Below are 13275 nucleotides of genomic sequence, written 5' to 3' on the forward strand. Positions count from 1 at the left end.
ACGGGTTATCAAGTAGGGGTCTTGGCTCTCAGCTTTTAACGGACGCCTGGGTTAAGCCAAATAATAAATTTCTTCTATCAGAAGCCCCATTTATGATATGACCTTTCAATTCAAGGTTGCTCGAGAGTGTAGTGCTTAATGATCGGGTCAAGGTCAGGCTCATCTTAACTCATTTTGTGGGCCCACTACCTTAAAAAGAATTGACCATGTTGCATTATAAGTCATAATGCCGTTTGTTAGTCTCAAGTTGGTGTTATAAAGCATTTTCCCTTCCATTTCCATAACACAAATTGGCTGTCGTGAAACCCTTTTTATAGCTTATTTCAACATCCTGAAAAAACCCTTCCAGTACAGGTTTATTTGAATTTATAAAACTGCAATCTTCATCTGTCGAGCAATCTCAAGATGTTGAATTTGATTAAAAAAAAAAAAAAAACCCTCTCATCATAGCGACCGCATTTTACATGAATCAGCTGCTCGCTCACGCACAATTTTCTTAATTTAGGAGGAGATTTTCGCCAATCAAACAAGCTTAAACTGGGACCTCTTTGTGATTGGAAGCCTGCCATCCACAAATGAAGAATGTAGATTAGATAAACAATCTTAAAGCATTTTCCAAGTGAGATTTTCTCACTTGGGTAAATCTAGTTTCTATTTAAATAAGTTTGGAAATCAGAAAGTAGATTGAATTTTGAAAGTTGTCCATGGAAAAGAGTTAGAAATACTACAACCTTGTGGCCATTCACTGGTGGGTCCACAGAGCCACCCCATTTTTGTATCCTTGATTCAGCTGCCATGGCCTCCTTATTCCAGTTGGTGAAGTACGTTATGCCTGTGAGGATCGCTGTCTGGAGGGCCACTCCGCTGACCATCCCTGTCCATATTCCCTAGTATTCAAAAGCCCAATTTTCTTCTGTCAGTAATGTGAATATGATGAAAGCTTTGGATGTTCTTCATAATAAAAAAAAAAAAGAAAAAAAAAAGGAAAAAAAGTATTTGTAGTCTTTTTTATTAGGGGTCATGCTCAAGAGTGAGTTTTGCAATGACTCCGCTGAGTTAAGTCTCGACTCTGCTGAGTTTTGAGTTGAGTCAGTGAGTTTTAGAACTATGTGATTTTTATAAAGTTGCACGGCCCACCTGATGGATGGTCTAGGCCATTTATCCATACATCCAAGTGGGTCCCATCTGTTATCGATGGATTGGCAGGCAATGAAAGTCCAGCACGACAGATGAGAGAGTAAGGCTTAAGAAACATTATTAAGCAGCGAAAGTGGTGATCTAGAGTGTCCATGACAAGGCAATACCTGTACTCCCATGTTCAACTTAGAACCTAGCAAGAATCCGAGAGGAAGGCCCACAACATAATAGCATCCGATATTAACATAAGCCACCAACCATTGCCATCCTGCCCCTACAGCAACACCTGCATTCAACAACAACCTCATGTCACAGAAATTTCTAATCAAAAGCTGTTCACTCTATCAATATGGTCTATTGGTCTTATGGGTCCAACCCACCCTGGGCTGTGCTTGGAACCTGCGTTCAGTAAGTCATACTAATCCCAATGGGCTCACCAATGCCAAGATCAAATGGGCTTGTAAAACAATTTTAAATTGTTACCTGTTAGAACGGGTTGAACGCTGTTGAGGAGGAGTGTGAAAGCAAAGATGACTGCAAGCTTGGAAACGGCATGTGCCACAACCGGGCTGTTGGTGAACGGGAGTGCGTATACATTCCTCAGTCCCAACACAAGGGCGAGGAAAAACACACCTATCAGCGCTGAAGACAGCACTACAACTAGTATAGAGAACTTGGCTGCTCTTGGCCTCCCTGCTCCAAGTTCATTAGATATCCTCACACTATTACAAGAAAGAAAAAGTACCTTAGAAACAATCGGATGGTATATCAGCTTATGTATATATATATATATATATATATATATATATATATATATATATATATATATATATATATATATATATATATATAATTGGATGGTTCTGATGAATTTGGTCCACCCAATCAGTTATAATTGCATGGTGGGGTATGATTACCTGATTGCTGCATTGAATCCTAAAAAGATCATGATCTCCCATCCGTTTAGGTTGGTACTGTCATGGTAGAGACATTAAAAAAAAAAAAAAGTTAGATGTTGGGCTGTCAATGTGCTGGCCCTGGGCCCACCAAAATCAAAATTTTCTAATAAGCCTAGATCAACCAAATCAGAATTTGGACCCAAACCAACCTGGCCCATTAAAGACAAGGTTAAAAAGAAAATGTAAAAAAGATATATAGTTACAAACAAAACATGCATGCAAACAAGATGAAGGGCCTGAAATTTACCAGATAGATATGGCAGCTACTGCTATCTCAGGATTCTGGAGGCGACCCGCCAATACAACCAGGAGCATGTAATACCAAAATTCCAGGCTGCATAGATTTATTAAGATTAGCAAACTAATAAAATTAATGTACATTTACAACACTACGTGTGAGTATTGTGTGGCCCACTAACTATTTGTCCAGCTAAATAAACAGTTCTTTCTCATCCTCCGATATATAATGGTCCTCTGCCAGTAGTACTAGTACCAGAGCAGATATTGCTGGAGAAATAATAGAGAGAGAGAGAGAGAGAGAGAGAGAGAGAGAGAGAGAGAGAGAGAGAGAGAGAGAGAACTGACCACATCATGATAGCAGAGGCAATAGAGAGGCGAGCAAAAGCACCCAAGTCCTTGAATGCACCCCAGCTAAAGCCAGTCCAGGCACCAGGGCAATAGCCCACGGCTATATATAAAAACTGGCCTAAAACAACAAGCCACCATGATAGATTCAAAGAGACTGCAGCTCCAACCAATCCCCACTTGAATTGAACTATCAACAACCAGCTGAGTACTAGATGGAAGATCAATGCCACTGCAGATACCCATGCCATTGTCAACACCTTGCTCTGTGCTTGTAAAAACTTCTGTATTGGAAAATTAAACCCGTATGCAAACAACTGTGGTATCATGTACAAGGAGAATTTCCCTGCCAGCTTCGCTATCTCTTCATCCTGACCGAAAAATCTCAAGATTGGTGTGGCCCATATGTATATTGGCAATAGTACTACACACGTTATGTTTAAGATGACCCATGAACGTTGCATGTACACCCCTAGCATGTGTAGCTGCTTTGCACCAAACGCTTGCCCACACAACGTCTCCAGTGCACTTCCCATCCCTAACTGCATCATCTCAACCGTTAAAATCTTTTGGAATTGACTTCTTTTTTATTTTTATTTTTAATTTTTTTGTAATGGGTATGTTTCATCGTGGCTTGGAATGATTGATGCCGATTAACGGTCTTGATTGAGCTTTTGTTCGGCCCTATAAGTTCATGTGGGCCCCTCCTTTTGGGGACCTGAATCGTTCATGTGATGGAACCCACCCACGTTGGATCGTTGATATGGATCTAATGATCTCCATCATCTGCTCCTAATAATTCATTCAATATGGCCCCCTTGATGGCTAAGACCATTCATTTCATTCGCTAAGATGGTTCAGATTACAGGAAGGAGAGTCCCACATGCATGGACACGAGGGGCCGAACAAAACACTTGGTTCCTTTGATCAAGATGCATCAACACCGAGCTTTCTGTATGTATATGGCCCATCGAGGAAGGTGGACGGACAATCTACGTAACGCTCTGGATTGGACGGTAGATATGGTTTATATTCATTGAGCTTTCTGTATAGGGTTTATTCATAATAAATATCATTGGTTAAAAAAGAAAAAAAACAGAACAATCTGTCTGTCTGTCTGACATGAGTGTTCTGTTCAAAGCACACGTGCTGATATTCACACGTGTGAGAAATCTGGGACATTTATCCGCTGGGCTCCACAGGGAACATGAACCAGTCCACTTATTAGGTGGCTCACATGTGCGCGGGAGAAATGGAAGGTCAGGAAAATAAGACGAACCGTCCATATTGAACAAACGAATGTGATCAGATGGTCCCAACCGTCCGACCAGAGATGACATTTGCTGGGGCCAAGGAAATCTACAGCCAGTGGTCAACCGCATCTTTGGTTAAAAGTAATCCCAAGCGTCCTTTTTCAACCTGACATTATTTCCGCGGACGTATCCGTCGTATTGATAGAATGGGGCCCACCAAAGTAAGTCATGAACACGCCAATGATTCTTGGTCAGAGAACTCGAGCGGGTATATCTTTTTATTTTTGTTTTATATGGCAGTCACTTCCCACGTGTAAAAGATTGAAGCCGCTGGTGGTTTTCAACAAACATAATTTCTTTTTCTCGAAAATCTACCCTGATCCAAATATTAGATAGGTCACGCGCGTGTGTTCAATTTGAACAATTCATCGTATTCCTCTTAAACCGTTTTGTCTATTTATATATTTGTGGCCACATGAAAATCTGACGTGTCTAATTTTTCAGAACAAGGAATCAGCAATGTTGGGGTCCTTATATCATGAACCGATTGAATATTTCACAAGTGGGACCATTGCCACACGTGAGAGACTGTTGCCTGTAACAAGAATCCACGTGGCCCAGTGAAAATAAGCCACAGACATGCGTCCGTAATATGCAAAGTCCAAATATCACTATTTTATACGGAATGTCAGAAGTGATTAATGGCCCATCTGAAACGCACAGGCGGCACCTTTTCACTGGCCACGTGACTGTTTTCAGGCACTAGGACGACCATTAGATTCAATCAACATCACCTAAATAGAAGTTGAAAAGAGGGATGAATAGATATTTGATATTGATACATTGGTAGAGGATGATGGTTTGAGACCCATGAATATGGGATACACATTTTCAAAAACGAAATAGGGACATTGTTGCTCTGTCAGAATGGAATGATGGAAGATATTTATACTTAGCATATAGGTCGAATTTAACTGTGTAAGTTATAATTCTTAATTTAAATATATCCTAAACCAAAATTACACTCAAGGGTCATTTATTAAAACTTATTTTCAGCACTCATAATTGAATTTTGATATTTTCAGCACAAATTCAACTTATCAAGTCATTAAATCAAATTTTTTATTTTTAATTTTTTTAATTATTGAACATTAGTCGTTTTATCAGCTCACCTTTCTTTACTCAACGCTGAAGGTTGGATATTGAAAATGGCGGTGATTTATAATTTCTTTTCACTTTTCATTAAAATATTTTTTAAAATTATAATTTAGCAATATAATTTTTCAACAATTAATTGTATGTATTCTATAAGGTGGGCTTTATTAATCAATGGTTTAGATTGTCCTAAGATTTGAATAATGTGATCGAGTGTACCAATGGACCTAGCTCACTCAATTATGATACATCTAAAATCGTGTAAGGGATGGAATGTTAGAACTGTGACATACATACAGTGTTTTAGTTGAATCGAGATTATTAAATTAGACTAGGTCCCCATCAAACATATCAACTGAAGTTAGAATTATCATCGAAATTTCTCTAAAAGTGTAAGGAGAGGAAGACTGTAGTATCTGTTTACAACAATGGCGTCTCAACAAGATATACCTTATAGTTCTTCTGATCTCCATATTTGATGCATAACACAATCCTTGCAATTTCATATTCAATTTACATTAATTAGTTTTCAAAGCTTATTTTTCTATTTATTAAACAACTATGAAAATTCACTAGATGGTTAAAAAAAATGAAAAAAATGCCCAATACACACACACACACACCAACTTTTCTAGTTTTTATTTTATTTTTCTAATAAATTCCACATGAATTAAATATCAGAATTCAATCAGATCAGTCAATGTGCTGCTTAAACATTCACAAGTTTAATATTTTGAGAGTGGGAAGGTGGAGAATTGATAACCTGTCCATCCAGTTTTCAATTTCGGCGCCACCCCAAATGTTAAAATTCAACTACTTAAATTCCCTAAACAAAAGTAAATGAGTCATACCATGATGCCAAAAGCGAGGCCGGCGATGACCATGTTCTCCGTTGACACCGCATCCAGCTCGAGTGTTGTGAGATGCCCAGCAAATACCTGCGTGAATGCTCCCAGTGAATACTGGGCAATTGCTGTGAAGATTGCGGGCCCCGCCAGGTACCATAGCTTCTTGTTCTCTGAGATCACCTCCTTAACTAACACGCGGCAGCTTGTGATCTCTTGAATATCGGCCACATCATCAAGAAGTGGATCATGCAAGGAATGATCGGCCATCTCCTCTCAATCTTTTTTACAATCCTAGCTACTACAAATCACAACAGCCACTATATATGGTTAGCTTTTTAGTTACTGATAATATATACACTTTCTTAGCGAGAAGCTCGTGGGACGTCCGCACAATGGCGGACTTCTCGTGGGTTAAACGAGTTTTTGTACAGAAACGTTTGTATGCATTTGGTGTACGTGAGCTTTCATATACACCCGTATCTTTCCCACCATCATATCTTACGTGGATGATATTTGATTTCTGAAAAAGGTGGCCCACATCTTTATGATCATCTGGTATGAAAATCAGGCTGGTCAATTTATTGACCGGGATCCACTATTAAAATCAACGAACAGCTGTTGGTCTGAGTTTGTGTACTGTTTTGGCATATATAGTGGATGAATAGGGAATTACTTTCATTTTAGGTAAACATCAAGGTGTGGTCCACCTTTTTTACGGATTGGATTTTCTAGATATATAGTGTATTGGTGGAAAGGGTAAGGAAAAGTTGGTATACAGCCGTTGCATGTGTTCATTTCTACAATTAGAAATGCGCTGTTTTGTTTTTTTAGCGGCTGATAATGGGAGAGTCGTCGTACGGCAATTACTCGTCAGATATTATATTATTATGGGACGCGGATTAGGCCCTACCGGGAAACAGATTGGCTACTCCCCGTCGGTGAGCTGTGGGACCCTCCTCATCCATGCCGTCCATCTAATTTTTATAGATCATTTTATTATGTGAGACAAAAAATGAATTATATCCAATTCTCAAGTGGACCTCATTACAAGAAAAAGTGTTGAATGAAGGTAGACCATTCAAAACTTTTTCCTTTCATCTGGGTCTGTATGACCTAATCAACAGATTGAATGTCAAATAAACATTACAGTGGGCCTTAGGAGGATTTTAATGGTGGATATCCAATCACTGTTATTTTCCTATGGTGTGGTCCACTAGAGATTTATATCCCTCTCATTCTTAGGATGAAACCCTAAAATGATTAGCCAATCCGTTTCCGCACTACCCACGCCTGTCCCGAGTTAGGTTTTTCCTATGTTTGTTTGCCACAAGTTAGTCAGATGTGAAGAGGCATCGACGGTGGTAACACATGCATGCCGTTGGCCCATTGACGGTGGATTATGGTCCAAAAGTCGTGCCGGTAAAGATGATAATGAACATCTGATTCTGCATGTTTGATGGCATTCCTCAGATGGTGAGGACTGATGGACGGTGTGATTTTTAGAACCATTATCCATCTAGAATAAGACCCATAGTTTGGACTATGTGTCTGCGTCCCACCATTGAGAGGATAAACTCGGTCCTGGCAGTGGCTCTGTGGGGTCCACCTCCATCCATTTTAACGGATCATTTTAAGGCACGAGCTCAAAGGCATATCAGGCTCAAGTGGGCCACACCACAAGAAGCAATGGGGATAATGGCCGACGCGGATTAGCTACTGAAGTCACGTCACCAAGTTTTGTGGGGCCCATCATGATGTATGTGTTGTATCCATACCGTCCATACATTTGGAGAGATCATTTTAGGGCATGATCCAAAGAATGAGGAAGATTCAAGGCTGGAGTGGATCCCACCACAGAAAACAGAGGGGAGAGTGACGCCCATTGTTGAAACCTTCCTAAGGTCCATCATGATGCTTATTTGAGATCCAAACTGCTCATATACACTAACGTAGACATTAAAGAAATAAAAACACAAATATCGGATTGATCAAAAACTTTTGTAGCCCTTAGAACTTTTTAATGGTGGGTGTCACTCTCCCCACTGTTTTCTATGGTGGGGTCCACTCGACCTTTGAATCTGACTCATTCTTTGGATCATGCGCTAATATGATCTCTCCAAATAGATGAACAAATACAAAACATACATCATGATGGGGGCCACAGAACTTGGTGACGTCACTTCAGTAGCTAGTCTCAATATTGCTACTCAACTTGTCAGTAGCTAATCCGTGTCCGATAATGACACCACCGTGATGTTTATTTGCCATCGCAGCTGTTCACAAAGTCACAAAGATCTGATGAAAGAAGGAAATAAAAAAAAGAGAGTCTGGATCTTCTATTATTTGGTAAACAGGGAATATTTGATTGCTCAGTCCTGGTTGGTCCATGTCACCACTTAAAAAAAAAAAAACTAAAAGAAAACTATGGATTCCAAACAATTAAAAAAAAAAAAACAAAGGAAAAAAACAAAAACCAGAAAAAGAAAACGGGAAGGGAGGGAAAAGAAAAGGAAGCAAAGGGGGAGAGTCTCATCTCTCTCTCTCTCTCTCTCTCTCTCTCTCTCTCTCTCTCTCCCCTGTTGGGTCGTTTTCCTTTCTGGCTAAAAGGCGAGAGTTATAGAAATTACAGAAGATTTCCAAGTTTGTATTTTAATTTTCATATATTTTAGTTGGGTTTTCCTTTGAATTTGGACTCCACATTCTTTAAAAAGATTAACTGCTTTAGAGAAAAGTGACGGCTGCTTCCGTTGGCAAGCTGTTGGATTCTTCTTTGTCATTTCACCACCCTACCATAAAGATCACATTGCACAAAAATCAGGCTCCGAGTCAAACCGTAGATCGTTCATTGATTCCATCAATGTGACCCATCTTATTAGAGGGCCAGCCAGATTTTTGTGTAAGCTGATTTTCTTGCTGTGGCCTACCATTTTTAACGTTACGGATTTCCCGTGGCCAGGAAAAAGCAGCGTCCTTACGGCTGTAAGTCATCAGTTACTCTGTATGATGGTCCTACGACCAAGGATTTGCATACTATCGCTAAGGCTTTTTTTGTGTAAATAAGGCCCATTGATTGAAATCCCTACAGTTGGAATGATGGGCCTCGCCATGGATGGTGGATCCCCCAAGTCTCCCCGATGGAATATATCTGAATCCTTCTTTAATTCGCGGCATAAATGGTTGGGAATAAAGCAGATAGATTGTCCACATTCAATACGAGTATAATAATAATAAATTTTTTTTTTTTTTTTTGAATCTAGATCCTTTACTATTTGGTAAATAGGGATTCCCTGATTGCCTAATCTCCTTGCTTTTGGATGGCCTTTTTTGCCCGTGAATCATTTTATAGACTGTAAATGATTTACAACATTTATAGGCAAAAAGTTTGGATTTCATTTACAGGCTCGATTGGTTCTCCATTTATAGGACTTAATATTTTTTACAGGCTATTCAAACACACACAATCATTTACATATAAATCATTTACTACTTAAAGCCAAACAGGACAAGCACTTATAAATCATTTGCAACTTAAACCATGCTGCAAAGGAAGGATGTCTCCTCTTAAAATGTTCACAAGCCCACTTTGATTAATCATTCTAGGGCATTCATTGGGCCATTCAAAACTCTAGTGGCCCACAGATTATATAGGATTTGGGGATAATTTTCGTTGATTGCTCTTAATGGTGACTCCATAGATTTATTTAAAGAGTTTTTAAATTTATTTGAAGTGTTTTATGTTAAATGACGGATTATATATATAACATTTTTTTTTAAAATTTTAATTATAGTCCTCAAGTTAAATTTTTCTTGACATTATAGGTCAATGGAAAATAGAGATCTTATGACTTTTTGCACACCATGCCTAGTGGATTCGATGCCTCATTCATGACATGATATAGACATCGAGTTAGAAGTGAAAGTTGGTATGGATGATCTAGACATGGATGAGAAGGTACTGAATCCAGAAATTGGTATAGAGTTTAAATTAGAGAAAGATGCATACGATTTCTACAATAGTTTTGGAAGAAAAGTCGGTTTCAGTATTCGAAAGCATAGTATAAATAAAGACAAAAAGACGGGTGTTTTGAAAATGAGAGATTTTGTTTGTTCCAAAGAAGGTAAACGTTCATTTGATAAACCTGATGTTAATGTGAAGCATCATCGGGATGTAACAAGAGCACGTTGTGAGGCACATATAAAAATTAGATTGGGAGTTGACGAAAAATATCGTGTTACTGATATTAAGATTGATTATAATCATATTCTTGCATCTCCTGAAGAAGCTCATTTGTTAAGATTACAATGAAAATTTACTCAAAAAATAGTTGCCGATAATTGTGATAATGTAGGTATAAAGCCAAAAGCGACATATGATTTCATGACTAAACGAGCTGGTGATCGACAGAATGTTGGATATAATTTGGTAGATTACAAGATTATTTACGGACGAGAAGGGTGAAAGCAATGAAGAAATTTGATGACGAAGGTCTTTTGATATTTTTTAAAAGAAAGCAGGCTGAAGATTCAATGTTCTTTTATTATATTCAATTTGATGTTGAAGATTATATCACCAAAATTTTTTTGGGCAGATGGAAGAATGATTTTAGATTATGAACGTTTTGGAGATGTGATTTGCTTTGACATAATGTATAAAATAAACGAGTATGGACGGCCATTTGCACCATTCATTGGTGTTAATCATCATAAACAGACAGTTATCTTTGGGGCAACACTCCTCTACGATGAAACAATCAATTCTTTCAGATGGTTGTTTAGACCATTCTGTGATGCAATGTGTAAAAAAAAACCACAAACCATTCTCACAGATCAGGATAAGGCTATGTTAAATGCCATCAAGACAGAGTTACCTAGAATGGTTCACCGTATTTGTGTATGACATATGTTTCTGAACGCTTGCAAACATCTAAGTCATTTATTTTGTTCTTCCAAGTCATTTGGCAATGATTTTAATAGATGTGTATATGATTTTGATGAGGAACATGAATTTCTTGAAGCATGGGAAAAAATGATCATGAAATATAATCTCACAGATAATATATGGTTATAACAGTTATTCAATGAAAAAGAGAAGTGAGCATTAGTATATGGAAGGAACAGTTTTTGTACAGATATGAAAAACACGCATCGTTGTGAAAGTTTAAATAAGGATTTGAAGAAATACTTGTATCCTGACCAAAATATATCAGATTTTTTTTAACATTTTGAACGCTTGGTGGATGATAGACGAAATGTATAATTAGAAGTCAATTTCATAATGGCCCAAAGTTCACCAATTGTGACTTTTCCTGTTAGTATCCTGAAGCGCGCAACTAGTGTCTATACACCAACTATTTTCAAATTATTTTAAGTAGAATTTGGTGATAGCCTTGATCAAATAGTGAAAAAAGTAGATGAATCCGGTATAGTAAGAAAATATCAAATTTTGAATATAAGAAATCAGAGTCTTCACATTGTTACCATTGACTCAATGGACGAGTCCATCACTTGCAGCTGTAGAAAGTTTGAATTTATGGGTATTTTGTGTTCATATGCATTAAAAGCTACGTATCATACCCTCACAAATATCTATCTAAGTACATCTTTAAAAGGTGGACTCGAGAAGTTGCTTCAATTTCATTCTCCTCATTAAGTAGTGGATGTGACTCCAATGACAAAAGTAAGAAATCACAATCCCAGCTTTACAATAGTTTACTTCGCAATTTTATAAAATTGACAATAATGGGTTGTGAAAGTGAAGAAGCATTTGAATGTGCTTCTAAGCATTTAGAATAAATTTTGCAAGATTTGAAAAAGATTTCAAAAGAAAAAGAGAATGAAAAAGAACCCTTATCACATGTTGAAAGCCTGAGTAATGAAAAAAACGTTCAAGCTTATTGGGTAAAATTTGAAGATGATGATGTGCAGCAAAGAAGTGAAATCATTAAAATTAAAAAAGAAGCTCCTGAGAAAGCAATGGAAAGTTATTATATCAAAAGAAAAAACATTGAAATCATTGAAGTAAAAGAAAAAACTCTTGAAATTAAAAGAAAAGAGAATTGTCGTGGTAGACGTATAATTAAGAGTAGCTTGGAGAAAAGAAAATCAAAGAGATGTCGACAGAAAGAGCAGAGAGTTATACAAAATCCAGTCCATCCCAATAAACAGCCCACATTAGTACGCTCTAATGTTCAATATTCATTTGCTCAAGTAGCATTTTGATTACCCTTAGAATAATGAATATTTATTTCATAGTGAAATTGAAATTTTTCGATGAACTTAATATTTACTTGTACATAATGTTAGGGATACAATAATGTCGGGCCACTCCCCATGACCACGTACTATATACCGGAAGCACAGATTCAACCACAACTCTCTCCTTCTTGGTGTCAATCACAGCTGTTTCCTTCCATGGATCAATCACATCCATATATTCAGCATGAAGTTGATTCAAATTTTCATATGCTTGATAATTTCAATTTTACTCAATTACTCTAGGTAATGAATAATATTTAAGGAAAGCTGATATGATTTAATTTTGTAAAATGAAAATGTATGTATATATATTTTGTAAACTTAGGTATTTTAATAATTAAAAAAGTAGTTGTTATTCAATTTGAACTTTGATTTGAATTATATCTTAATGAAATTTGATGACTAAAACTATTATCAGTGTCTTCACTTTTCTTTCTTTTTGCCTTATCATTTCTCGTTGAACATATAAATTGTTGAAATAGTTTAATTATGAAAAAATTAAAATGTTTGTTAAACACATCAATATTGTATGAACATTGCGCATTTATATAAAAAGGTTATATGAAACCAGGTATTAAAAAAATGACATTTTAATAAATCCTGTCTATCTCTATTATATAATATTATATAATATATATATATATTTGTATATATATGAAACATAATATATATATATATATATATATATATATATATATATATATATATATATATAATATGTCAAATGATTATACTCTTTGCATTCATTAATATTAAATTAATATATGCTGCTACATGAGGTAGTAAGAGAATGAAAAAAGTATGTGTGGATATACCTTATTATCAAGCCATCCTCTAGGATCAATCAATAAGTTTAATGAACTTCGAAAGACATAAAGTGGTATACAAGAATCCTCCTTAAAGACATGCATAGGGTATTAGTGTGAGGAATTACCACAATGAAAGTAAGTGAATAATGACAAACTAATTAATTTATGTGTCATACTTGCAATTAGTCATGTGAACGAAACTTTTAATTGTAACATCCTCTTCTTGAGACAACATAAGCTCAGCCGCCCTCTCTTCTATTGTTGAATCATTATC

General features: G+C 36.8%; 1 protein-coding gene across 1 annotated transcript; it reads right to left on the reverse strand.

The window, feature by feature from the left end:
- Nucleotides 1–388: 388 nt before the first annotated feature.
- LOC131237187 (protein DETOXIFICATION 33-like) lies at nucleotides 389–6258 on the reverse strand. The gene is made up of 8 exons (XM_058234858.1): nucleotides 5941–6258; nucleotides 2682–3223; nucleotides 2344–2430; nucleotides 2055–2111; nucleotides 1621–1859; nucleotides 1305–1423; nucleotides 732–887; nucleotides 389–562 (listed from the first exon to the last, which is right to left on the reverse strand). Exons 1-8 carry the CDS (start codon nucleotides 6202–6204, stop codon nucleotides 533–535), a joined length of 1494 nt encoding a protein of 497 aa, XP_058090841.1. The 5' UTR covers nucleotides 6205–6258; the 3' UTR covers nucleotides 389–532.
- Between the last annotated feature and the right edge of the window lie 7017 nt (nucleotides 6259–13275).

The sequence above is a fragment of the Magnolia sinica genome, chromosome 2 (genome assembly GCF_029962835.1).
Source record: "Magnolia sinica isolate HGM2019 chromosome 2, MsV1, whole genome shotgun sequence".
Taxonomy (NCBI): Eukaryota; Viridiplantae; Streptophyta; class Magnoliopsida; order Magnoliales; family Magnoliaceae; genus Magnolia; species Magnolia sinica.

What these genes read in the sequence shown, in the direction of transcription:
- LOC131237187 (XM_058234858.1), bottom strand. Translation starts at nt 6,204, where the DNA reads ATGGCCGATCATTCCTTGCATGATCCACTTCTTGATGATGTGGCCGAT. An exon ending in GCCTCGCTTTTGGCATCATG is followed by an intron (nt 3,224 to 5,940) that starts GTATGACTCATT and finishes GAGATGATGCAG; the next exon opens with TTAGGGATGGGAAGTGCACT. An exon ending in CACCAGTGAATGGCCACAAG is followed by an intron (nt 563 to 731) that starts GTTGTAGTATTT and finishes TGTGGATGGCAG; the next exon opens with GCTTCCAATCACAAAGAGGT.